This window comes from Moschus berezovskii, chromosome 5 (genome assembly GCF_049115385.1).
Source record: "Moschus berezovskii isolate FMDL1 chromosome 5, NW_MosBer_1.0, whole genome shotgun sequence".
NCBI classification, from domain to species: domain Eukaryota; kingdom Metazoa; phylum Chordata; class Mammalia; order Artiodactyla; family Moschidae; genus Moschus; species Moschus berezovskii.
Window position 1 is genome coordinate 112,566,125 of NC_142464.1, and position 24,785 is coordinate 112,590,909.

A 24,785-nucleotide genomic window follows, 5' to 3' on the forward strand; every position below is an offset into this window, starting at 1 on the left:
GAACCATATTTGACTATGGGAGGGGGGCTGTGGATTCAGCTGGCAAGTGAGCCAAACCCACTATCCCGGGCACTCGCATCTCTGTCCACACAGGAGTCAGTTCTTACATAGTGATGCTTGCCTTCATGGTTGGGGGATTATTTTTACCAAGGTCTCAGGAATCCTGCGTCCCTTGAAGGTTATGTCCTGCCTTAACTTTGTAGCTGTGAAGCCACACCTGGGCAGGATGTGAAAGGAATGTAGGTAATGCTTTCACAGTTCAGCAGACGTCCAGAAGGGGTCCTGATGTCACCAAACACCTCTCTGGGCAGGCATGTTGCTTGGTGCTGGAGAGTCAAGTGAATAAGATGTTTTCACAGGAGTTGAGAATCCAGCCGGGCAAGCAGACACGGAGGACATGTAAGGAGACGTGGCTATTGGACCCAATGGCAGGAGCCTCGCAAGGCATCCTTCACTATGTGCGGACTTTCCTCTGAGGCAGTGGGGCCACAGCAGGTTGACATGGTGTTGTTATAATTAATGTTGTTGTTTTGATTATTTTTGGGGTAGAGGGGCAAAGTTTGTTCAGTTCAGTCGCTCAGTCGTGTCCGATTCTTTGCGGGTGACCCCATGGACTGCAGCATGCTAGGGTTCCCTGTCCATCGCCAACTCCCAGAGCCTGCTCAAACTCATGTCTATCAAGTCAGTGATGCCATCCAACCATCTCACCCTCTGTCCTTCCCTTCTCCTCCTGCCTTCAATCTTTCACAACATCAGGATCTTTTCCAAAGATTCAGTTCTTTGGCATCAGGTGGCCAAAGTATTGGAAAGAGGTATAAAGTATGCTGACTTTGTTTCGGAAGGCTTCCTCTTGTGGCCCTGGGTGGGTGACTGGAGTAGGGGGACTGGAGAGGCTGTTTTGAGGTCCACCAGGCTGCAGGCGGCACAGTGGTAAAGAATCCGCCTGCCAATGCCAGGAGATCATAAAAGACCCAGGTTCAGTCCCTGGATCGGGAAGATCCCTCACAGAAGGAAATGACAACCCACTCCAGGATTCTTGCCTGGAAAATTCCATGGACCGAGGAGCCTGGTGGGCTACAATCCATGGGGTCACAAAGAGTCAGACGCGACTGAGCGACTGAACATACAGGCGGCAGGTGGCCGGTGCAGGGAACAGCAAGAACACTAGAAGGAATCTGGCAGATGGCACCACGGGTCTGGGTGCTGCCCGTGAAGGGTGGGCAGCAAAGTCAGCAGTGGGAGGAGGGGCCCGTGGCCTGTGTGTCCCCCTGAGCTGGGCTTTGCCCATAGGGAACATCCATTCTTTTCTCTCCACTTGAAGAAGCCCATTTGCCAGCTAAGTCCCCTGACATGGGGACAGACTCCAGGCCCCAGGCTTCCCTTCAGCCCCTCCTCCACACTCATTCCTCTGAGCTCCATCCACTCCACCAACCATGGTGCCCAGCTCAGGGACACGGAGCGCTATATCCACACGTTTGGAAAAACACAGCCACAGGAAACTGGCATTGGCTGGTCCCAGCCCCACAGAGAGATGCCACTCACTGAGCACCTACTGTCTAGGACCTTCTCAACAGTGAGAAGAATGGCTCTGCTTCACAAATGGGGGAACTGAGGCCAGGAAAACTCAGGTCAGGGATTGCAGACCAGAGGGACTGACCTGGGATTGGCGTCCACATCTGCCTGCCTCTATTCTAACTGTGACGACTGCTGGCAACTTACTTAATTGTCTTTGGGCCTCAGTTTTTCCATCCACAAGTTCAGTTCAATTCAATTCAGTTGCTCAGTCGTGTCCAACTCTTTGCGACCCCATGGACTGCAGCATGCCAGGCCTCCCTGTCCATCACCAACTCCCGGACTTTACTCAAACTCATGTCCGTTGTGTCAGTGATGCCATCCAAACATCTCATCCTCTGTCATCCCCTTCTCCTCCTGCCTTCAATCTTTCCCAGCATCAGGGTCTTTTCCAATGAGTCAGCTCTTCGCATCAGGTGGCCAAAGTATTGGAGTTTCAGCTTCAACATCATCAGTCCTTCCAATGAACACCCAGGACTGATTTCCTTTAGGATGGACTGGTTGGATCTCCTTGCAGTCCAAGGGACTCTCAAGAGAGATCCACAAGATGGGGTAATAATAGCACCTGCAGCATAATCACTGGGAGACTTCGATGGGTTTGTCCTGCGAAAGGCTGACCATGGCGCCTGATGAGGGGTGCGGGTTGGCAGGATCGCCTTTCCTATCAGTAAGCACTCGCTCTTCTTATGCCTCATCACCTGGAGGAGAGGACGATGCGGGATGTGTGATGGGCATCTTCAGTCTCTAAAGAGCCGTCTGTGTGGCCAGGGGAGTGGGCTCTTTTGGGGTGGCTTGCGGGTGCTGGAGGCGCTCACAGCAGAAGGTAGCCCTTTTGGTTTGTGTGTTTGTGGCTTGAAAAATTAAGTGATTTCTAAAGTAAGGTTGTCCTGCAGAGCAGACAACTCCATGGGGGCTTTCTTGTCCCTGGAAGGACTTTGGAGAGAAGCTGGGAGGCCATGTGTGGGGGTTCCTACAGAGGAATGACAGGCCCAGTTTCCCCACCCACTGGCCTCATCTTTGTTTACCGTATTTGTTCCTAAAGATGCTAATCCTCTTTATGAGGGCTCCACTCTCCTGATCTAATTATTTCCCAAAGGTCCCCTTCCTAATACCATCACATCAGACCTTAGGATTTCGACCTATGGACACTGGAGACACACAAGCGTTCAGTCATTAGCTTGTGTGTATGTCCTTACTCTTCTGTGGTGTGTGTGTGTGGTGTGTACACTGCGTGTGTGTTTCAGGACAATGTGTGCATTGTGGTATGTGTGTGTGTGTGTGTATGCAGTGTGTGTGTTTCTGTACATGAATGTGTGGCTTGTACGTTGGGTGTGTGTTTCAGTATAATGTCTGCATTGTGAGGTGTATGTGTGTGTTTGCGTGATATATGTAGAACATCAACAGAATCCACCCCTGCCTGTCACTAGAGGGATCCTCAGAGGTTCCTTGGATGCAAAAGGTGTAACCTGGACTAGCAAAGGAGGTCAGCCTGATGCAGGCCCCGTGGTGGGAGGGTTCACAGCTGGGACACTTGGTAACAAGGGCCGAGAGTCCCAGTTCGGTGGGGGTGGGTGGCCCTGGGTGTAGGGAGAGTCTTGGTGGGGTGGAATCTTGGCTCCAGTGGCCCCTGGAAAGAGGGGGTCCTAGGTGAAGGGTCAGCCAGCCTGGGAGTGGGGCGCCCAGCTGCTGTGATGAATGATATCACTGGCACCCCCAGCCTTGGGGCTGTGGAAGCTGAGGGCACCTCAGTGTACCCATGGTGACCACCTGGGTGGTACCCACCCCACAGCCTCTGAAGCACCTGGCAAGCTCTGCTGACCTCCTGGTGGGGTCGGAGGAGTGATGAGTTCTCCTCTCCCCGCTGGGTCCCCACTCCAGTGACTCTGACCTGTCTGGGCCTCAGCTTCCTCATCTGTAGAATGGGTCTGTTCTCCTGTGGTGACCCCCAAGCCTGCTGGCCTCCTAGTCTGGGTGGTGACTGAGAGTCATCCTGATGAGGTTTGGGCTGCAAGGACACTCCGACATTGCCTGTGGGGCCAAAGAGGGAGGAGGCCTGGCCCAGGTCGAGTCCTGGGGACAATTAGGAGGTGGCCGGGGGTGGCTCTGCCAGGCAGGGGGAGACGTGTGCTGAGGACTGGAGGGGACAGCAGGTGTGCCCCATGGTGGCTCCCACTGGCTCGGGCTGCATGGAGGGCTGTCCTCTGTGCCTGTGGGCCCTGTCCCCTGCAGGTAGTCAGCAGGGAGTGGCAGGGGAGGGTCACCCCACTTCCCCTGGGTGAGGGGGACCGCGTGCAGGCCAGGAGACAGGGGAACCCATGGTCAGGCAGGAAGGGCTGAGGGCTGGCCAGAGTCATCGCAGGAGGGGACACCTCTGAGAACCAGTGAGAACAAGACTTGGTGGCCGGACGCTTGAGGGTTAGGAGCCCAGGGGGCCAAGGTGAAGGCTGAGTGCCACCCAGAGGGTGTAGAACTGGGCCAGGCGGCCCAGTGCTGGGGCCTGGGGCTGGGACCGGTGGCTGTTCTGTCATCACTTCTGAGACCCGCCAGCTCCGGGGTCCTGGGTGTGTGACAGGACGCAGTGGCCCTGGAATCCTGGCTGCAGGCGGTCTGCTCTGGAGGGAGCCGTGATGCCAGTCCCCACACACTGGATGCGTGGCCCGCTCCACTTTGTGGCTGGCAAGTCCTAGGAAATGACAAAGGTTGGTGGCAGGTCTGGGCTGAGTGACTGAGCCCTGCTTCTCGTTCTGGTGCCCCTTCCAGCCCTTCACACCTGAGCCCTGAAAACGTATCAGGGCAGCCCTGACCTGGTTGACTTTACTTATCACTTCTTATAATTTTTTGAAACTTCCACTGACTATTTCACACCCATGTTGTATAAAAAAAGAGTGTGGACAGTGAGCATGAGCACCTTATTAATTTGCTATAACTGGAGAATGAGATGTCCTCAGAATGTTAATATTTTAGGCCTTGCAGGGTTTTTAAATGTTAAAGGAATTATTGTTTACTCTATTCTTTGCAGGGGCGGGTGTGTGGCCAAAAACCTTTGCTCTCTAGAAAAATCTTTGCTCTCTTCTCATTTTCCTATCTGTTTGCCTCTTGCAGAATACCATCTGCCAGTCGTGTGGTGTGTTCTGCTGTTGTTTTGCCCTTCTAATGTCCTTACTTTTTAATTTTTTTTATTGGAATGTAATTGCTTTACGATGTTGTATTAGTTTCTGCTGCACAGTGAAGCGAATTTGTTCTGCTCTGGGCTGGGCGGACAGACCCCTCAGCTTGCTAGCCTTGTGTGCAAATCATGAGGTGGGAGGCTATGAGGGAGGGAAGGACAGGAGAGTTGCCCGCGGGGTGGTGTGTGCTGGCTTAAGACTGATGTGAAAGGCAGCCAGGAAAGCGGCAGGGCTCAGCACTAAGAAGCTAAGTTATCTTAAGTCATTAAACAAAGTGTTGAATGTGTGCCCTGAGCTTTTTTCCCCCTCCTTTCCAATGTATTGCTTTCCAGTGGCCGCCATAAAGAATTCCTACAAATGGAGTGGCTTAAAACAACAGAAGTTTACTTTCTCACACGTTTGGGAGGTCAGAAGTCCAAGGTCAAGATCACCCTCATCTTGGATGCTCTCATCTTGAGATCTTCAACTTGATTACATCTGCAGAGACCCTTTTTCTAAATCAGGGCATGTTCCCGGCTGCCAGGAATAGGATGTGAACGTATCTTTTGGGGGCCACTGTTCAGCCCACTCTAGTCCTCATCAGCTGAAAGCTGACCCACGGTTGCTTGGGACCTGCTGCCCAACCAAGCACCCTCAGAGTCACACTTAAACTCCTTCCAGGGCCAGCGTCACCAGCGCACAGCGAGGTCATAGAGGCCGTCAGGGGGCCACCTCTTGGTTTCATGCTCTGTGTCATTGTCGTGAAAGTCTGAATAGCTTTTGAACCCAGACCGTTGCATTTCCATTTCACACTGGGCTGCGCATTCTAAAGCTGGTCTTGACCCAGTCTGTAATCTGCAGGTCCCAGGAAGTCTGACACATTTGCATACTCTGTCTCCCTCCACTGATGACTCGAGTGATATCTGTTATAGGTTCCAAAACACTGTTTTCTCTTTCTTTTTAGCACCGGTCACAATCCAGGGTTATTTATGTGTTCATTTCCCTGGTTGTCTCCCTGGCTAGAAACTTCCGTAATGGCTGGGACCCTGTCTGGTCCTCCGTTGCCCCCCCAGGGCTAGCGTGATTTCTAGAATGTACCTTCTCAGGTCCGCTCTCCTTCCCAGTGTGGCGCTGAGCAGTCACATCTCCTGGCTGAGACTCTTGGGCTCCTCTGTGAGGACTGGGCTGTGCCGGGCTCTGTGGGCTGCCATGAGCTCTAAATGAAAAGCTGTGGCACAGAGTGGGCACCAGGCTCATCTCAGGTGGAAGCATGACCCACAGTTGCTTCTGGGGGTGCAAGGCCTTTGCAGAAGTCATTGGCTGTGGGCTGATCATAGTGACACTGTGTGGCACTCTAAGCCTTGGGCCAGACTGGCCTTGGGTGTGTCCCTGACACAAGGCCAAGTTTGACTGGGCCTAGAACCCTGGGTACCTTCCCCTCTTGCGTCCCATTCATCTCAACATGTATTGAGGCCCCGGCCTGGCAGATGTTGAAGGTGGGTGTCGAGAGCAGTAGGCTTGGCCTTAGCTTATTGGAGTCTATTTGTCCTGGAAATACTGAGCCCAGATTTTGGGCAGACAAAGGTAGACATCAAGTCCTGTCCTTGAGCGGTGGATTGTCAGGTGGGGCTGACAAATGAGCAAACACACAGGGCAGCCCTCAGCCTGTAACTGGGGCGGCTCAGATGAGGCACCTGCCCAACGTGGAGGGCATCTGGAGAGGCTTCTTGGAGGAGGCCTAATGGGAGTTGGCCGTGAAAAGGGGTGGGGAATTGGCTTTCTCTGTCCAAGAACTGCATCACCGTGGCCTTCTGGGGACTGTATCGGGCCTGGAGTGTGAGGTGGCTACAGGAGAGGTGGTGGGGTCGGGGTGTGGCATGACTCAAACCCTGAAAGGCTTGCACCCCTTCAGGGGTCAGGGTTCTCTTCAGAGGTGGCCGAAGCCTTAGATGGCTTCTAAGCAGGAGAGTTTCTATGACTTTTCCTTTTGAGGCCTCAGTTTTCTCATCTGTAAAGTGGGGAATGTGTGCTGAGCTTCTAATGAGATGATGCACTTTTCCAAGGGGTGCTATGGTTGGGGTAAGAAACTGGGTCATCCCCAGGCATGGCCTCCTGTCTCTGCCCTTTGACTCTTCTGCTCTTGGGGTCATGAAAGCCTGACCAAGGGGGCCTTGGGTCCAGCCAGTCCAGGGACTGGCCCTGGAGACTTAATAGCCACTGTCCTCATGACTCCCAGACACTCCTGGGTTTCCATTCCCATTCCCACTGCCGTTCATGGCCGGGTTGCCGTCCCAGGGTCTCACGGAGTGGTGGTCCAGTCTGGCTACCTGTGTCCAGCCTGCTGTGCTGCCTCGGGCAGGTGCTTTGCTTCCCTGGGCCCAGAGCCTCATCTGAAACCTCCCTTTTCACAAGCATCTTCAGTGATCATAGGAGGGGCTGCTGGGAAGGAAAGGGGCCTTCCCATTTGTCAGGCCACGGCAAGCTGCACCCGTGTGATACTAGGTGAGCTGTGCCTTGATATCATGGCTTCTAGCAGTGCCCAGATCCAGCACAGATCACCTTGGCCTTCATGGAGACAACTGCTGCTGCTGCTGCTAAGTCACTTCAGTCGTGTCCGACTCCGTGTGACCCCATAGACGGCAGCCCACCAGGCTCCCTGGGATTCTCCAGGCAAGAACACTGGAGTGGGTTGCCATTTCCTTCTCCAATGTGTGAAAGTGAAAAGTGAAAGTGAAGTTGCTCAGCCATGTCAGACTCGTAGCGACCCCATGGACTGCAACCCACCAGGCTCCCCTGTCCATGGGATTTTCTAGGCAAGAGTACTGGAGTGGCTTACCATTGCCTTCTCCAATGGAGACAACTGGAGGCTGGCATTGCTCCTCCTAATAGATTTAGCTTTGTTTTGTTTAGTGAGTATCCTCACTGGGCCAGGCACCTTGCCAACATTTCAAATTCTGGTCCCTATGAAGTGAACGCTGTGGGTCCCATTAAACAGATGTGAAAACTGAGTCTTAGAGAAGTTCATGGATTTGCCCAGGACCAGTGACTCAGATGGTAAAGAATCCACCTGCCAATGCAGGAGACCCAGGTTAGATCTCTGGGTCAGAATGATCCTCTGGAGAAGGGAATGGCAACCCACTCCAGTATCCTTGCCTGGAGAATCCCCATGGACAGAGGAGCCTGGCAGGCTATATAGTCCATGGGGTCACAAAGTGTCAGACACGACTGAGTGACTGACACTTTCACTTTCATGAAGTCAGTCCTGTGGGTCCCATTAAACAGATGTGAAGACCAAGTCTTAGAGAAGTTCAGTGATTCAGTCCCAGGTCTGCCTCATTCTAAACGATGGCCCTTTGCCCTTTTCTGGGGTGACAAGGGCATCCTACAGAATGGTCAGCTGTGTCCTGGGGGTGTGACCTTTGACCTTTCCTCTTGGGGAAGCATCTTTCCCTTCTGGGTAGCCGTGAGAGAGTCAGGTGGAGTCAGGTGGAGCTGGAACTGCGTCCCATTGCACCTGGAGGGCAGCTGGTTGCAACAGCTTCTTTCTCCTGTCCTTCCCAGCTAGAGCCAGCTAGTTTCCTGAAACTTGCTCACTCACCTTCCTTGGGGCTTCCCTCATAGCACAGTTGGTAAAGAATCCACCTGCAATGCAGGAGTTCAGTTCAGTTCAGTCGCTCAATCGTGTCCGACTCTCCGCAGGAGACCCTGGTTCAATTCGTGGGTTGGGAAGATCCGCTGCAGAAGGGATAGGCCACCCACTCCAGTCTTCTTGGACTTCCCTGGTGGCTCAACTGGTAAAGATTCCGCCTGCGATGCGGGAGACCTGGGCTTGATCACTGGGTTGGGAAGATCTGCTGGAGCAGGGAAAGGCTACCCACTCCAGTATTCCAGCCTGGAGAATTCCATGGACTGTATAGTCCATGGGGTCGCAAAGAGTCGGACATGACTGAGCAACTTTCACTTCACTTCACTTCACCTTCTTTTAAGGAAAAACGGCATCATTTTTTCTGTAAAACAGTAACAGAAAATTCAATTTACTCAGAAGAGTATAAGGAGAAAAAGTAGCTGCTGTCGCATCATCACTAGGCTGTCCCTGCCGAAACCTGGGAGGTGCACCTACCTCGTCCTCACCTCTGCGTCCCCAGAACGTAGGGCCTGGCACCGAGCAGCTGCTCAACACATAGTTGTGATCAAATGAAAAAGATGAACAAATACAGTTCAGAAAATTGCGATCACAAATCATATTTGTCCTTTGACGCTGCCTTTTTCACTCTTTATGACACTGGCCTTTCTCCCTGTGGGGTTTGCTCTCACTGCCTGGATGCAATTTACGTGACCCGTCTGTTGTGGCTGAGCGTTTCGTCGCTGGGAAGAACATCTGAGTGTTCGTTCAGAGACTGAATCTCTGCCTAGCTAAAGTGCATTCCTAGAAGGGGTGTTGTGGGGCCACAGGATGGAACAGAAGGAGCAACCTCCCCTTTCCTGGGTGTCTGGAAGACGCTTCCTGCTCTTCGGGCTGTAGGGGAGACACACGGCAGAGGCCCAGGCTGATTTCTGAAAAGCACTGTGGTTGCAGGAGCAGGCAGGTCAGAGGAGAGAGGAATGAATTACGGTTTGTGCTCTGATAAGTCGAATTGGAGAAAATGGAGTTCATCCTTCTCTGAAGACAGAATGTACCTTTCTGGAATAGATCCAGGGTGGGGGGGTGGAGGTTGATTACCCCAAATAAACCTCCATGGCACACTAAGAGGCAACGCTGTCTCCTGCTCAAGAGAGTGTAATTGGCCTCGGTTACTGCCTTCCCAGATTCCTAGTTGGGTGGACATCCCGGGCCCCCAGGGCTAGCAGGTCATGCTGGACTGGAGTTCATGGCCATTGCACGTCCCTAGCTCACCAGACCTACTGGCATTGACAAGACGCACCCCCACTCCCCGTCCCACACTGCCCCTGGCCCCTCCCAACTCCCACCCACCAAGCAGCCCCTGCCCAGGCCATGGGCCCCATGTTGCGCCACTTTCCAGTCTTCCTCTTCACCTCTCAGGAGCTGCCCTTGTCGGGTTCTTCCTTCTTCTAGAAACACTTTCTTGCCTCAGCTTTCCCGGTTCTCCGTTTTTCTCCTTCAGTCTGCAGACTTCTCATTTACCGTTTTCCTTGCTGATTTTGTGTCTCCTCCCTGACCTCTGGAATGCTCTCTTGTTTTCCTCTCTCCATTTTCTCCCAAGACTTCCCTGGCGGCTCAGACAATAAAGCGTCTGCCTGCAGTGTGGGAGACCCGGGTTTGATCCCTGGATCTGGAAGATCCTCTGGAGAAGGAAATGGCAACCCACTCCAGTTCTCTTGCCTGGAAAATCCCATGGACGGAGGGGCCTGGCAGGCTACAGTCCATGGGGTTGGAAAGAGTCAGACACGATAAGTGACTAAACTTTCTTTTCCACTTACTAGCTGTGTGGCCTTAGGTAGCTTAGCTTCTCTGCGACCCACTTGTCTCATCTCTGTGATGCGTCTGATAACCACCTACCTCTCCAGGTCCTGCAAGGATGATACGCTTCCCTTCTCTCATCACAGGATTCGGCGCATAGTAGGTGCCTTGTAACTGTCTTCTGCGGTCACTCATTCCTTCTCTCATTCACTCAGCAAGTGTTGATGGGGTGCCTCCTGCATGCTGGGCTCTGTTCTAAGCGCAGAGAACACCGAGAGAACTAAACAGATGTAGCCTGCTTACTTGAAACTCATATCCTGGTGTAGGGGAAACAGACAGGAAGTAAGGGAATGTCCATTTGTCACATGGAAAGCAGTAACAAGGCAGAGCACAGCGCAGAGCAGCGTAGGGTTGACTGGGCACAGCGCTGGGAGCTGGGAGCCTGTACTCTCTTGCCCCAGGCTGGCTTGGGCACCTCCACTGGGCCCAGAGCTGGCTGTTCTAGGCAACCAGTGCTGGGCTAGTCCTGGGAGTGCGGAGGGAACTGCTAACCATAAAGGCCAGACTCCATAAAGGAGTCTAAAATCCCAGTTTTCAGAGTACAGTCCTTAACCCTGCTCCGGCTTTGTGCTCTCGGAGCACAGTGATAGCAGGTGGGCTGCATCTTGATACCATGGGACCCCCTAGGGTCCTGCCTTAGGAACAGGCATCCGGTGACTGAGGCTCAGTGACATTTGCAGACCAAGGCTTACGGTTGCTTAGGTGGCATAGTCTCATCTTGACAAGGCCAGGACTTGACACCACCAGTGAGGAGTGGTCACAGGGAACCTCACCTGGGAGCATGGGCGACATGCAAATCGGATTTCTGGGGTGTGATCCCAGGACCATAATAAGCTTCCAGGTGATTCTGATGCAGCCCTAGCTGGAGAAATGCTTGGTCAGTTTTGAATGGCATGGCATCCTTGGGTTAGCAGTGCCAGCTCTGGGAGGGAGGCCTCGGTGAATGCTGGCTGCACTCCTGTTAGAGTGCCCCAGGCAAGAGGCACAGTACCCTCCCCCCACCCCCGCCTCTGCTGACCTGGCTTCCTTCTTCTCCCAGGATCCCAAGTGATGGTGGTTTACACGGAGGAGGAGCTGAGCCCTGCGAGATTGGTTAGCACGGCGGAGCTGGGAGCAGTGCCTGCTGGCTGGTGGGAGTGAACGCAGGATCTCAGCGTCTCAACTCAAGAGGAAGCATGTCTAAGAAAGGTCGGAGCAAGGGCGAGAAGCCCGAGACGGAGATGGACCCGGTGCAGATGGCCAATGAGGAGCTGCGGGCCAAGCTGACCAGCATTCAGATCGAGTTCCAGCAGGAAAAGAGCAAGGTGGGAGGGGCGCGGGTCTCCCGGCTCAGGTGAGGGGTGGGCTGTGAATTCCTGGTGGACAGGCTGCCCCGGGAGGGTGTGTCCCAGGGCTGGGGTGAGAGTGGGCACTTCCACTCTCCAAGCCTCAACTTGCCTCTCAATAAAATGGGTATAACATTGGTACAGAGGCCACGTGGGTGTGAATCCTGTCCCCACCCCCCACCTTTGGCTCTTCACTCTCCATACCATAACTCCCCTCACTTGCAGGATGGCATCATAATAAGGCCACCTGATGGGCCAATGGTCAGGAGTAAGGGTGCAAATACGGATACACGAAGGGCTCGGTATGGAGCCTGGCTCTGTGATGGGAGCCTTTGCTCTGGTAAGGCAGGTATGAGCTTTGGAGCCAGTGAGTACAATACCCAGTTGGGCGCCAGTCAAAGGGCAGTTATGATGGGCGGCCGGTGACAGTGGGAGGAGCCCAGGCTTCCTAATCTTGCAGACCTGGCTTTAGATCTCACCTAGGCTCCTGACTGACTTCACAATCTTAGACAAGTGACCTGAAGTCTCTGAACCTCCATTTTCTCATCTGTAACATGGTATCGTAATGACTGCCTGATTTAAGGTCGTCTTGGGCTTTCATGATAACTGTCAGTAAAGAATTTGCCTGCAGTGCAAGAGACCCAGGTTCAATTCCTGGGTCAGGAAGATCACCTAGAGGAGGGCATGGCAATCTACTCCAGTATTCTTTCCTGGAGAATCCCATGAACAGAGGAGCCTGGTGGACCACAGTCCATGGGGTCGCAAGAGTCAGACACAACTTAGCGATTAAACCACTACCAAAAATCTATAAAGAAAGCTGAGTGCCGAAGAATTGATGCTTTTGAACTGTGGTATTGGAGAAGACTCTTGAGAATCCCTTGGACTGCAAGGAGATCCAACCAGTCCATCCTAAAGGAGATCAGTCCTGGGTGTTCATTGGAAGGACTGATGCTGAAGCTGAAACTCCAATACTTTGGCCACCTGATGGGAAGAACTGACTCATTAAAAAAGACCCTGATGCTGGGAAAGATTGAAGGCAGGAGGAAAAGGGGACGCCAGAAGATGAGATGGTTGGATGGCATCACTGACTCGATGGACATGAGTTTGAGTGAGCTCTGGGAGTTGGTGATGGACAGGGAAGCCTGGCATGCTGCAGCCCATGAGGTCGCAAAGAGTCAGACATGACTGAATGACTGAACTGAACTAAAAGATATCAGGTGATGGAAACAAAGAAAGCCTACCTTGCACAGCCACGGTCCTTTATGCTGGTGTGGTTCTGACCCGGGTAGTTTGAGGGCAAAAGCAGGCAAGGTGGGAGGTACTCTGCCAGCCCAGAGAGGAGCCGCCACTTGTGTGAGAAGAGAAGGAGGGTTGGATTTGGGCTTGCTCCTGGGGGACCCATGTGAGGACCTTGTCTGGCTGGGGACACAGAGGTTGTACCCTCAGCCCCAAAGGTCCCCTCCTGCCCTGCCCATAGACCTGAGGGCGGGGATGGCCTGCCCCGGGAATAGCTGCAGGTGTCTGGTTGAGAGTTGGGACTCTGGCAGCAGCTGCAGTGCTGAGCAGGGTCCAGCTTCTGGGTGGGGAGGGGGCTGAGGTTTGGTCCTTGGCTCTGAGCCCAGCTCAAGATGGCTGCACAGAGAACAGAGGCAGAGTCCCCGAGCTGGGGCGATGAAGACTGGGCTTCTGGAGCCTGGGGACACGTGTGCCCCTTCCCGTGCCCAGACTCTCATGAGTCCCAGAGGCGGTGCAGCCACAGTCTTTCAGCACAGCTGCTGGCGGCGCAGTCTGTCCATATCCTGCCCGGCCCAGGAAGGATTCGCCTGCCAGGATCCCCCGGGCTTATCCGCTGCCCAGCTGGGCCTGAGCAGCTGACTAGGAAGGAGCAACAGCAGCTGTGTCTGTGGGACCAGTGTCATTTGACCAGGTCTCCATCCCACCTCCACCACCTAACCCACCTTGAGGTCTTGGGGCAAGCCGGGTAGCTGCTTTATGCCTCAGTTTCCCCATCTGTTAAATGGGGACATCTGATGTGTCTGCCTTTCTGGGTTGTTTAAGGAATGAATAAGAGTCATATCCAGGGCCCCGGGCACCGCCTGTCACGTAGTTACTCAGGGGCTGGCAGATGTTTCTTATGTGTCTGCTATGCAGGCCACACCAGGTACTGTGGAGGGCCTCCTGACCCTCGCAGTGACCTATGAGGTTAGATTAGGCTCTCCCCACTTTGTTGTCCTTTAGCTGCTAAGTCTTGTCTGCTTTTCGTGACCCATGGCCTGTAGCCTGTCAGGCTTCTCTGGCCACGGGATTTCCCAGGTAAAAATACTGGAGTGGGTTGCCATTCCCTTCTCCAAGGGAACTTTCTGATTCAGGGATCGAACCCACATCTCGTGAATTGGCAGGCAGGTTCTTTACCTCTGAGCCACCTGGGAACCCCCCTTCTCTCCACTTTATAGGTGAGCAGACTGAGGGTCAGGGAGAAGAAGTGGCTGGGTTTCTGTAAACAAAATACCACAGACTCGGAGGCTTCGACCACAGAGATTTATTTCCTCATAGTCCTGGAGGTTGGGAGTCTGAGATCAGGGTTCGGGCAGAGTTGGTTTCCTCCTGGGGCCTCTCTCCTCGGCTGGTAGATGGCTGTCTTCTTTGGGCGTCCTCAGATGGTCTTCTCCGCCTGGGTCTGTGTTCTAATCTCTTCTTATAAGGGCACCAGTTGTATCAGATCAGGACCCATCCTCATGACCTCATTTAACTTAGAGACCTCTTTTAAGACTGTCTTCAAATACAGTCACATTCTGAGGTTCTTGGGGGGTGGATGGTTAGAACAACCACACAGGAATTTGGTGGACATGATTCGGCCCGTCACAGCAGGACAGTGTAGTCGTAGCTGCTGGCACGGGGTTGGAAGCCTGGCCTACAAGAACCCCAGCCTGTGCCTCCCTGTCCCCAGCACCTCCTGCCACCATATGCCCTGGCTGCCATGTTCCCAGTCCAGCCACCTCGGGGCCCTTCCAAGGGAGTGCCGAAAGGGTTTCTGTTCTTGGAGAATTTAGCAATGTGTTTACTGGCTGGTGTGACAACCTGTGAAAGTCGCTCAGTCATGTCCGACTCTTTGCGACCGCATGGTCTATACAGTCCATGGAATTCTCCAGGCCAGAATACTGGAGTGGGTAGCCTTTCCCTTCTCCAAGGGATCTTCCCAACCCAGAGATCGAACCCAGGTCTCCCACATTAAAGGCAGATTCTTTACCAGCTGAGCCACAAGGGAAGCCCAAGAATACTGGAGTGGGTAGTCTATCCCTTCTCCAGGGGATCCTCCCAACCCAGGGATTGAACGGAGGTCTCCTGCATTGCAGGTGGATTCTTTCCCAACCGAGCTATCATGACAAACATACATATAAACCTTACAATTGCGTTTAACTGTTACTTCTATATGATCTCGTGATATCCAGTTTTGATGTTGCATTTACAGTGTTGTTACTTCAGCAGAGGAGCCCATAGGATCAAGGGTTGTTGGGAATGCACCTGTTGGTTCTTCGAGCCCCCCTGGGCCTGTGCCCCAGGCTTGGGCTGGGCATTTGGAGGTGACTCAGAAATGACCCCATTCTCAGACAGGCTGGGTGCTCAGATGCTCAGGGAGCTAGGCGGATGACAGTACTTGGCTTGTTGCACCACAGATTTTAGGAAACCATGCAGTGGTCAGAGGGGCCTGAGAAAGCTTTGCAGAGGCGGTCTGGAGCCAGCTCTGAAGGATTTTTGCTAGCTGGTGAGAAAGGGAGCAGGATTCATACCATCCCAAGTATCTAGCATCACCTGGGGGCTTCCTCAGTGTCACCCGGGGTGCCAGGCCACTGGGGGCAGAATTTCTGACTTGTTGAAGCCCACAGTTTGGGGTGGGTAGGGGCAGAGAGGGCAGTGGTCAGTACATGGGCTCAAGACAGGCCATGGAGCTTCCAGCTGCTGCCCACCACTCAATAGCTGGTGATTCTTGCAGTGAGCAGCCCATCCTGGTCTTGATCTACCCCGGGTCAGGGACTAATCTAGCCACAGAAGCAAGTCAGGCCCCATCCTGGCCTTTAGGGGCTGGCCCAGTGGGTATGCTGGGAGTGTTGGAACTGTGTTCTGTGTGGTGATGGAGGGAATCACACTCCAGGGACCCAGAGGAGGCTCTGACCCAGTCAAGGAAGGCTTCCAGACACTCCTGGCGAATGGAGGGAAGGCACCAGGCAGAGGGACCAGCGAGCCTTGGAGCCGGGACCCCCAGGGGAGTGGATGCTGTCACTGGTTATTTACAAACCGCCAGGCCCATCATCCTTTCATTTTTTTTTTCGCTCAGTCCACAGCTGGTTATTGACCATCTACCGTGTGCCATGCTCTGTCCCAGAAACCGTGCTGTCCTGGAGACCCTCTCCTGGAGCCGGTGTCTGGTGGGGGAGGTGGGGAGCAAAGGCCAAGAGAGGAACATGTGATATTTGTTCCATAGTGAAAAGTGCCAAGAAAGTAAGGCTGGAGAAGCAGGTGGAGTGGGATTGGAGTAGGGGTGGCTCTTCTGGGAGGTGGTCGGCAACACAGGTGCGCTGCAAGTGGGGGAGGCCAGGCCCTGCAGAGGCCTGGCCGGGAGCCCTCCAGGCAGAGGGAACAGCTCAGGAAAAGGCCTGCAGGTGGGAAGGTGCCTGCGTGTTCGAGGTGCAGCGGGCAGGGAGGTGGCCTGAGCTGGGCGGTCAGGGAGGAAGACCAGAGAACCATAAACCAGGGTCAGTCCTGCGGGCTGGGGAGGACTCAGGCTTGTGTGTTGCATGCCACAGAGCTCTCGAGGGTTTCTGTTTGTGTTCTTTTGTATTTTTTGTATGAATCTATTCAATCATTTATATCACTACGAACTCTCATTTTATACTTTGGGTTGTCATCCAATACTATTATTAGGTTGGCCAAAAAGTTCGTTTGGTTAATGAATACATCGTTCAATGAAGTTCTTGGTGAAAATGAAAAATGTCTTTTATTTTCACTTAAAACCGAGTGGACTTTTTAGCCAACCCAATACCTTATTTTGCTCAAACCGTTCCAGCTTTGGCCACTGGATCTCTTCCAGCCAGCTCCTGTGTCCCTTTGACACCCCTGCCACTGTGGCCTTTCTTTGTTAATTTCTTCTCAGGCATACCCCTACTTTCTGGTCCTGTAAGGTGCTCCTGGTTCATCTTGGATGTTCCCTGCCCCATTCCTAGAGCCACTCACCAAGGCCCTCTGGTAGCTTTTATTGGAAAAATGGCATGAGATACCAAGATCTGGGCACTGAGGGTGCTCACCACTGCTGGCATGCCATTACTTCTGGGCTTAGCTAGAAGAGCAAGCAAGTGTATGCATATATACTAACCGTGTATGTATACATACCTAAGCTTTCTTAATGTAACCTCTAAATGTATATTAAGTTAAAGGTGAGTTCTTACTGACATCCTCAGCCTCATCCACGACCGCTTGGCTCCTCTGGCCTCCTCCCCTTGCTTATGGTGTCCTCTATCCAGCAGAGAGAGCCTGACCCCACCACCCTCTTAGTTACTCAACACTCTGCACACACAGCCGTTTCAGAACAATTACCCTGCACCCCAAGAATTCAGAGGGCAGTGGAGGGCAATCATCTAACATCTGAGTTCTGAGGCCTGTGCTGGCCACCAGGGGGCGACTCCGGGGCGAGTGCACAGGGGCAGCGGCAGGGCGTGGTGAGGTGACTGCCCTGGCCTCTTAGAGGGCTGCAGCTGCCAGCTTGAGCCAGGGTGGTTGCAGGGGTGGGGTGAGGAGCCAGGGCGACAGCCAGGCGGAGGCTGACTTCACTGTGCCCACCGGGGGGTGGGGTGGGCAGCGTTCTTCCCACCAGCCCCTCCCGCCTTGAGGTGTGCCCTTTCTCGGTCATTTTGCCCTTGTTGCGTTTAGAGCCCAGGTGCTGAGACAAGGCTGGTAAGGTCCCCTCTTGCTGCCCCTCTGGACTTGCTGGGGCAGCTTAGAGGTGTCTGGCGAGTGAGATGACCCATGACTTCTGTCAACCTGCTCAGCTGGATGGAGTAAGGAGGGGGTGCTCTGTGCACACCGGGGGCCTCCCCCGCCCCACTGTGCTGCACTTGGGTCCTTGCCTGGGCTCGACCCTGGGCTTTTCTGGGTCGAGCTGGTAGGACCCAGCAGGGTCTTCTCCCCCGCCCAGCCACTGTGAGCATCCCTGGCCGCTCTGTTACTGTTAGCGTCAGCTGGTCCCCTCTGCCCCCACCAGGGACAGGCCCGGCCTCCCCACCCTCAGACTGCCCTGCACACACCTCTGCTCACACTGTCCAACTCCCTCCTGCCTTTACTTATGGGGGACCAAACTTCCCTTCATCCGCTCAGCCACGTGCAGCCTTCCTCCTCCCAAGAGTCTTCAAGGGGCAGCTGTTGACAGACTTGTTTCATAGGAAGGATCTGGGAGGTTTTATAGTCAGGGTTCTTCAGACAGAAAAAGAACCAATAGGAGAGAGAGACGGAGGGGGATTTTTTTTTCTTTTCCAAGAAGGTGACTCACCTGGTCATGGAGGCTGATAAATCTGAAATCTGCAGAGCAGGCAGGCTGGAAATTTCAGGGAGCATGGATCTCACAGTAATGAGGCAGAATTCCTTTCTCATCAGGGCATCTCAGTCTTTTCTGTTAAGGCCATCAACTGATTTAAGGCCTTAAGTGAGGTCCACTCACATTATAGAGGCTCATCTGCTTTACTCTGGGGTGCTGATTTAAATATTAATCATTAAAAATACCTTCACAGCAGCATCTAGACTCGTGTTTGGCTGAATGACCTGTTACCACAGCCCTGCCCAGTGGACACGTAACCATTAACCATCTCGAGGTTAGGTAATTTGCCAAGGGAAATGCATTCCTCGGCACAGATTCAGAATCCGACAAGATCCCATCCTTTTGACTTCAGATCACTGTCAGTGTTAACCCAGGAAGTCCGGACACAGCTGCTCCCTTGGAAGGAGCATGCTGGAAGCACTTAGTTCCTCCCTGGGAAATCATGTTCAGTATTTAAAGTTCTGGCATCTTGGCTCTTAGTCCCTTAGGAAGAGGCCCATTGTAGCTCTCAGGCAAGATGGGCCTTCTGATTGGGTCCATGTTTTATTTCCGTGATGGTGTTTGATATAAGGAGACTTGTGTCTGCCTGGTGGGTTTTATTTGCTTTTTCCCTGCTGTTTTAAGTAAAGATTTGTCCACCCTAGGTAACATTGTAAAACTTCTGACCTAAAATTAATTTCAGCATGTTGGTGTGCTATAAACCGTGAGGTCCGGGGGAAATGATGCCACTTTCCATGGAAGCAGCCAGTCCATGAGACACATTTGTTTCGGTTCTTTGGAGATGCATATCATTTAGAAAACAAATGGATTCTTGTGTAATGTATGTAATTGTGTGATATTTGAAATGGAAAGATCGAATAAAGCCTTTTGGAGTATTTGAAGAAAACACTCCCTTGGCACATTTTACAAATAACGTTTTGTTTGCTGAATAGATGAATACGTTCTGGTGGGGTTGGCAGCCTGGAACCTGCAAAACCCTTTCTCTGGGACCAGGGACCTGGGAGTAAAGCCAGGCTCTGCCCCTTGGTAGCCCCTCACCCCAGGCAGGTCACTGGGACATCTCTGAACCTTGGTTGCATACATGCTCAGTCATATCCAACTCTGTCACCCTAAGAACTATAGCCTGCCTGGCTCCTCTGTCCATGGGATTTCCCCAGGCAAGAATACTGGAGTGGGATGCCATTTCCTCCTGCAGGGGATTTTCTCATCCAGGGATCGAACCCTCGTCTCCTGCATCTCCTGGATCGGCAGGCAGATTCTTTACCACTGAGTCAACTGGGAAGTCCGAACCTTGCTGCCTCGTGGCAAAACAGTTGCCCCCTTCCTGGGGTGCTGAGGACTTCATGCTGCTGTGGCACTGGAGCTGCCCACTACTGGCAGGGGAGTGAGGGCACCTCCGTTCCCCCCACTCCCACCCCTTTCTACCTTCACCTGCTCTGTCTCCTCTAACTCCAGAGCTCAGGGCAGGAGCACTGGAAATGTATTTCCGGTCTACACTTTGATGAGACAGATGATTACTGCAGGGCATATTTTGTGACTGATAAATTGTCCTTCCTCAGAAAAACTCCAAATCAGAGGGGATGTCAGAGACTGACCCTCCTTCAACACCTTCAGATGGTTTTCCACGTCTGGGCATATCTCAGTAAAACAGTAGGAAGAGTCTGGGTGGGGCTGATGGAGGTGGCCGCTGGGGGAACTGGAGGCTGGGGGCCCAGGAGGGTCTCAGGGGCCTGTCATACAAGAAGGGACTTGGGGAGGTGGCAGCGAGCCTGGCCGGCGCCCCCCGTCCTGGCCCTGACCCTGACCGAGTCTCCCCGCTCTGGCCGCAGGTGGGCAAGCTGCGCGAGCGGCTGCAGGAGGCCAAGCTGGAGCGTGAGCAGGAGCAGCGACGGCACACGGCCTACATCTCAGAGCTCAGGGCCAAGCTGCACGAGGAGAAGACCAAGGAGCTGCAGGCACTGCGCGAGGTGCTCATCCGCCAGCATGAGCAGGAGGCGGCGCGCACGGCCAAGATCAAGGAGGGCGAGCTTCAGCGGCTGCAGGCCACGCTGAACGTGCTGCGCGATGGCGCGGCTGACAAGGTCAAGACGGCGCTGCTGGCCGACGCGCGCGACGAGGCGCGCAGGGCCTTCGACGGCGAGCGCCTGCGGCTGCAGCAGGAGATCCTGGAGCTCAAGGCAGCGCGCAAGCAGGCGGAGGAGGCCCTCAGCAACTGCATGCAGGCCGACAAGACCAAGGCGGCCGACCTGCGCGCCGCCTACCAAGCGCACCAGGACGAGGTGCACCGGATCAAGCGCGAGTGCGAGCGCGACATCCGCCGGCTGGTACGTGTGCCGCCGCCCCGGCTTGCGTGCACGCCGGTCCCGCAGTACACGCCCCCCGCAGGCCCCACGCATGCGCACCCTGTCTCTTGTACGCAAGCCTTGTCTGTCTGATACACAGGCACCGTGTCCTCCCTGCCCACAGACAACCCCTCCTTCCACATACATGTGCCCCATCTTCCCCTTGTACACAGGCACCCTGTCCTCCCTGCCCACAGACAAACCCTCCTTCTGCGCACACGCACCTCATCCTTCCCTGACTCATGCGTGTGGCCTCTCTGCAAGCACGTGCTCCATCCTCCCCTCCTGGAGCAGTAAATGGGGACCACTGTGCTCCCGGCCTGGCTCTAGGACCTAGGGTTCCAGCAAAGTCCCTCCCATCCTGGGTGCGGAATGGAGGCTTCTGGCAGGGCTCTCCTGTCAGTGGGAGACACCATAAGAAATTGAAGGACTGGAGTTGGAAGGACCGTCCCTAGACTGGTCACCAGCCAATGACACAGCGTCACTTCACGTCTTAACAATCCAGTACCTGGAATGGCAGGAGAGTCACACTGATTTTAAATTTCTAATGCATAGAAAATCTAAGCACATACCAGGACTGAGGTCTTAGAGGTGTTCCGCAGTCCATTTCTCCTCCGTGTATGGAGGCGGTGTTGTCACCTAATAGGAAGAGAAGGCTTTGGAGAAGGTCTTTTCTGTGTGTGAATCCAGACTCCTTCACTTGTCAGCTGTGTGACCCCAGTCAGGTTGCGTACGGTCACTAAATTTCTGGTGCCTCATCTGCAGAAGGAGGAATGATCACATATCTGTTCCAGCGTGCTGAGAATTAAGTTAACTAAGCCTTTATCGGGCTTCCCTGGTAGCTCAGCTGTTAGAGAATCTGCCTGCAATGAGGGAGACCGGAGTTCGATCCCTGGGTTGGGAAGATCCCCTGGAGAAGGGAAAGGCTACCCACTCCAGCAATCTGGCCTGGAGAATTTCATGGACTGGATAGTCCATGGGGTTGCAAAGAGTCAGACACGACTGAACGACTTTCACTCAAGCCTTTATCAACAGCCTATAGTTTCTGTAATAGGAGACATAAAATATGTTCCTCCTCATAGGAAATATATATAAAAAAAGTGAAAGTGTTAGTCGCTCAGTCCTGTCCAACTCTTTGCAATGCTATGGACTATAGCCTGCCAGGCTCCTTTGTCCATGGGATTTTCCAGGCAAGAATACTGGAACAGATTGCCATGCCCTCCTCTAGGGGATCTTCCTGACCCGGGGATAGAACCCAGGTCTCCCACATTGCAGGCAGATTCTTTACTGGCTGAGCCACCAGAGAAGCCCCAGGAAATGTATATTTAAGGGAAATAGAATGGGGAGAAAACAAGTATTTGCCCAAGAGATGGATTGAGCTTAATTTAAAATGTACCAAGGACTTGCTGTGTATATATTAGTCACTCAGTTGTGTCCAGCCCTTTGGGACTCCACGGACCATAGTCCTCCAGGCTCTTCTGCCCATGGGATTCTCCAGACAAGAATACTGGAGTGGGTTGCCATTCCCTTTTCCAGGGGGTCTTCCCGACGCAGGGATTGAACCTGGGTCTCCCACATTGCTGGCAAATTCTTTACCATCTGAGCCACCAGGGAAGCCCAAGGACTTGGTGTCTGTTTTCATTCCAGTGCCAAGTAGAAATATCCCCAGTTCAGGTTGTCTCAGTGTGTGGGGGCCACTTAGGAGAACAGAGCGAAAGGAATTAATGTCCGTTTCTCCAACTATTCCCCCACTTGATAAATGATCCTCCTCAGACAGGCTTCTTGGCAAACTGTTCAGAAGGTGGCCTGCATTTTGTTTCTTTGTCAGCTGAATTGGATTAGAAATGCAGGAAGGCTTCCAGGCTTCCGCTTACACATTTAACATGCCTCTTAAGAAACAATTGAGGAGAAAAAGGCAGTTGTGGTTAGTGTGGGGCCACTGGACTCATTCCTTAGATCAATTAGGATTAGGTCTGAGAACCCTGTTACACAGGGGCTGAAAATCTGGAATTTATTTCTCTGTAACGTGCGAAGTCTGGAAAGGGCTTCACAGAGTAGTGCAGGCCACAGGTCCTCTCAGCTTTCCCCTCAGAAGGGGCTCTGCGAGGTGGCCCTGTTCCTCATGGCCCTTCCTGCCATGGAGTGCCAGCCATCACATCTTTATCCCAGGTTGGCGACAGGAGGACAGTTGAAGGAGGATGTAGTCGTCTTCCACCCTGAGGTGGTTGCTGGGAATCCTGGCCTTCCTCTGCTCACACTGTTACTCCAGCCTCTGCCACCACGAGGCCTTCCCCTTTCCACATGCCTGTGTCTTGTCCTCTTTTTATAAGGACACCAGTTAGTGGATCTAGTTGTGTTGTGCTAGTTGCTCAGTCTTGTCTGACTCTTTGCGACCCCCAAGAACTGTAGCTCGTTAGGCTCCCCTGTCCATGGGATTTCCCCAGGCAAGAATACTGGAGTGGGTGGTCATTCCCTTCTCCAGGGGATCGTCCCAAACCCAGGGATCGAACCCAGGTCTACCCGCATTGCAGGCAGATTCTTTACCATCTGAACCACCAGGGAAGGCCCACCCCAATCTGTTATGACTTCATCTCAGCCTAACATCTTAGTTACATCTGTAAAGATCCTATTTCTAACAGGTTCATATTCTGATTTTCCAGGTAGACGTGAAATTAGATGGGGACACCATTCATCCACAGGTACCAAGGAGGAGAAGAGAATGGGTCTGGGGGAAGCAGCTTGGTTCCTCAGACTTTGCAATGAAGAAGCGCTAACTAAATTATCCCCAAATCGATGGATTTGTTGGGAGCTGACTAAACTGAGGTGTTTACTGAGACATGTGCGCTGTTGGATGTGCTTGCTGAGAAGTGGCTAGATTCTGTGCCTCTGGGGCAGAGAGACAGCATAGGGAGAGCTCTAGAGAGGCTGGATTGAGTCTGATTCATGGATCTGCTGCTGCCTAGAGTGTGGGCACTTTCACCGCTCTGGGCCTCAAGCTGATCTGTAAAATGGGATAATGTCTACATTGAGGGTCTTTTAAAGACTGAGAAAGAGCATGTCTCTTAAGTACAAATGTCGTCCTGAGCTCATAGTAGCATGTAAGTAAGAAGAGATAGCCATCATCCAGAACTGTTGGTTTTCCCCCGGTCAGTTAGAATCTTATGGTTGCAAGTGACAGAAACTCTACCTCGAACCAGTTTTCTTGACTAAAGTTGCTGGACTAGCCTCTGGCACAGCCCCAGTGGGACTAATGATATCACCCAGGGCCTGGATTTCTTAGGCTCTGCCCCATCTTTTATCGTTCTCAGACTTTAGACTCTCACTGTGCTGGTGAGATGCCATGGTTGTGTCAGACTCCACGTCCTCACAAGAAACAGCCCAGGGAAAGTGAGAGAAGCTCTTTCTTAACTCCTAAGAAGAAATGGGAGGGTCCTAGCGACACCCTCTTCAGGCTGTTGGCTCAGAGTGGGTCATGTATCCATCCCTGAACCAATTGCTATTAAGGGGTGGGGCTGTGCGGGTGGTGTGAGCCAATCAGGGCCTGCCCTGGGAATTTGGAGTGGTGCAGCCCCACCCCCTCTCATGGTGATAGAATGTCGGAGAAGGGGAAATGGATGCAGGGACCAATCTAGGTCAGGGAAGCTCAAGAAGGTCACTGTCAGAAGTTCACACTTCATCACCATCCTCAGGGCAGGGGGAGGGATCACTAAGGTCAGGCTGGGAGCCAGACCAGAGTCAACAAATAAGAGTGACTTCACAGCTGTGTGAGCTGGCAGGTCTCCTAACCTCTGGAACCTCAGGACTCTGGCTGGGGAAATGTGACAACCTAGAAAAGGTTGGCTCCAGAATCTGTTTCACATTGTCCAACCATTCCTGGATGCCATCTCCTCTAGTGGAGGCTGTTTTCTAGGAACCTGTTCCATGTGATTGGGTTTAAGCCCTTTGCTCACTTACTGAAATCAAGTAGGGAACTGATGCTTTTCTGAGAATTTCCGTAGACATCTTGCTTGTGATGCTGTGCCCTCTTGTGGAAGGGACTAGTGTAATGTGGTGGTGGAAGGGAGTGCGCCCTGGCTCCAGAGCAAAGCCAGAAGTATGCAGCCACGATGATGAGGGCAACAGACTGGAACCCTACCTGTTAACTTGTAACAGCTCGCACCACTAATTCCTCTGGCTTTATTTCTTCTCCTAGCGTTATGCATGCTCTAGGCTACTCCAGTATTGACTTCCGCTTTCAGCTACCCTCCCCTCTGGAATGAAAGCTCTGAGGGCAGGGACTCTGATCTGTTTTGCTCATCAGTGTTTCCCAGCATCCGTTGATGGCACTCAATTCAGTAT

The 24,785-nt window shown here is 53.1% G+C and overlaps 1 protein-coding gene across 4 annotated transcripts in view; it reads left to right on the forward strand.

Annotated features, from left to right (window-relative positions):
• The window catches only part of JAKMIP1 (janus kinase and microtubule interacting protein 1), a 133,111-nt gene that overhangs the window by 74,101 nt on the left and 34,225 nt on the right, over window positions 1-24,785 (forward strand). For 3 of the 4 annotated variants that reach the window (XM_088836106.1, XM_088836108.1, XM_088836107.1), the window contains 2 exons: window positions 11,237-11,501; window positions 19,935-20,429. In XM_088836106.1, coding sequence (XP_088692232.1) covers window positions 11,373-11,501; window positions 19,935-20,429 — 624 coding nt within the window. In that variant the 5' untranslated portion in view covers window positions 11,237-11,372. The remainder of the gene's footprint in view (window positions 1-11,236; window positions 11,502-19,934; window positions 20,430-24,785) is intronic. The other variant, XM_088836109.1, reaches the window with a different exon arrangement.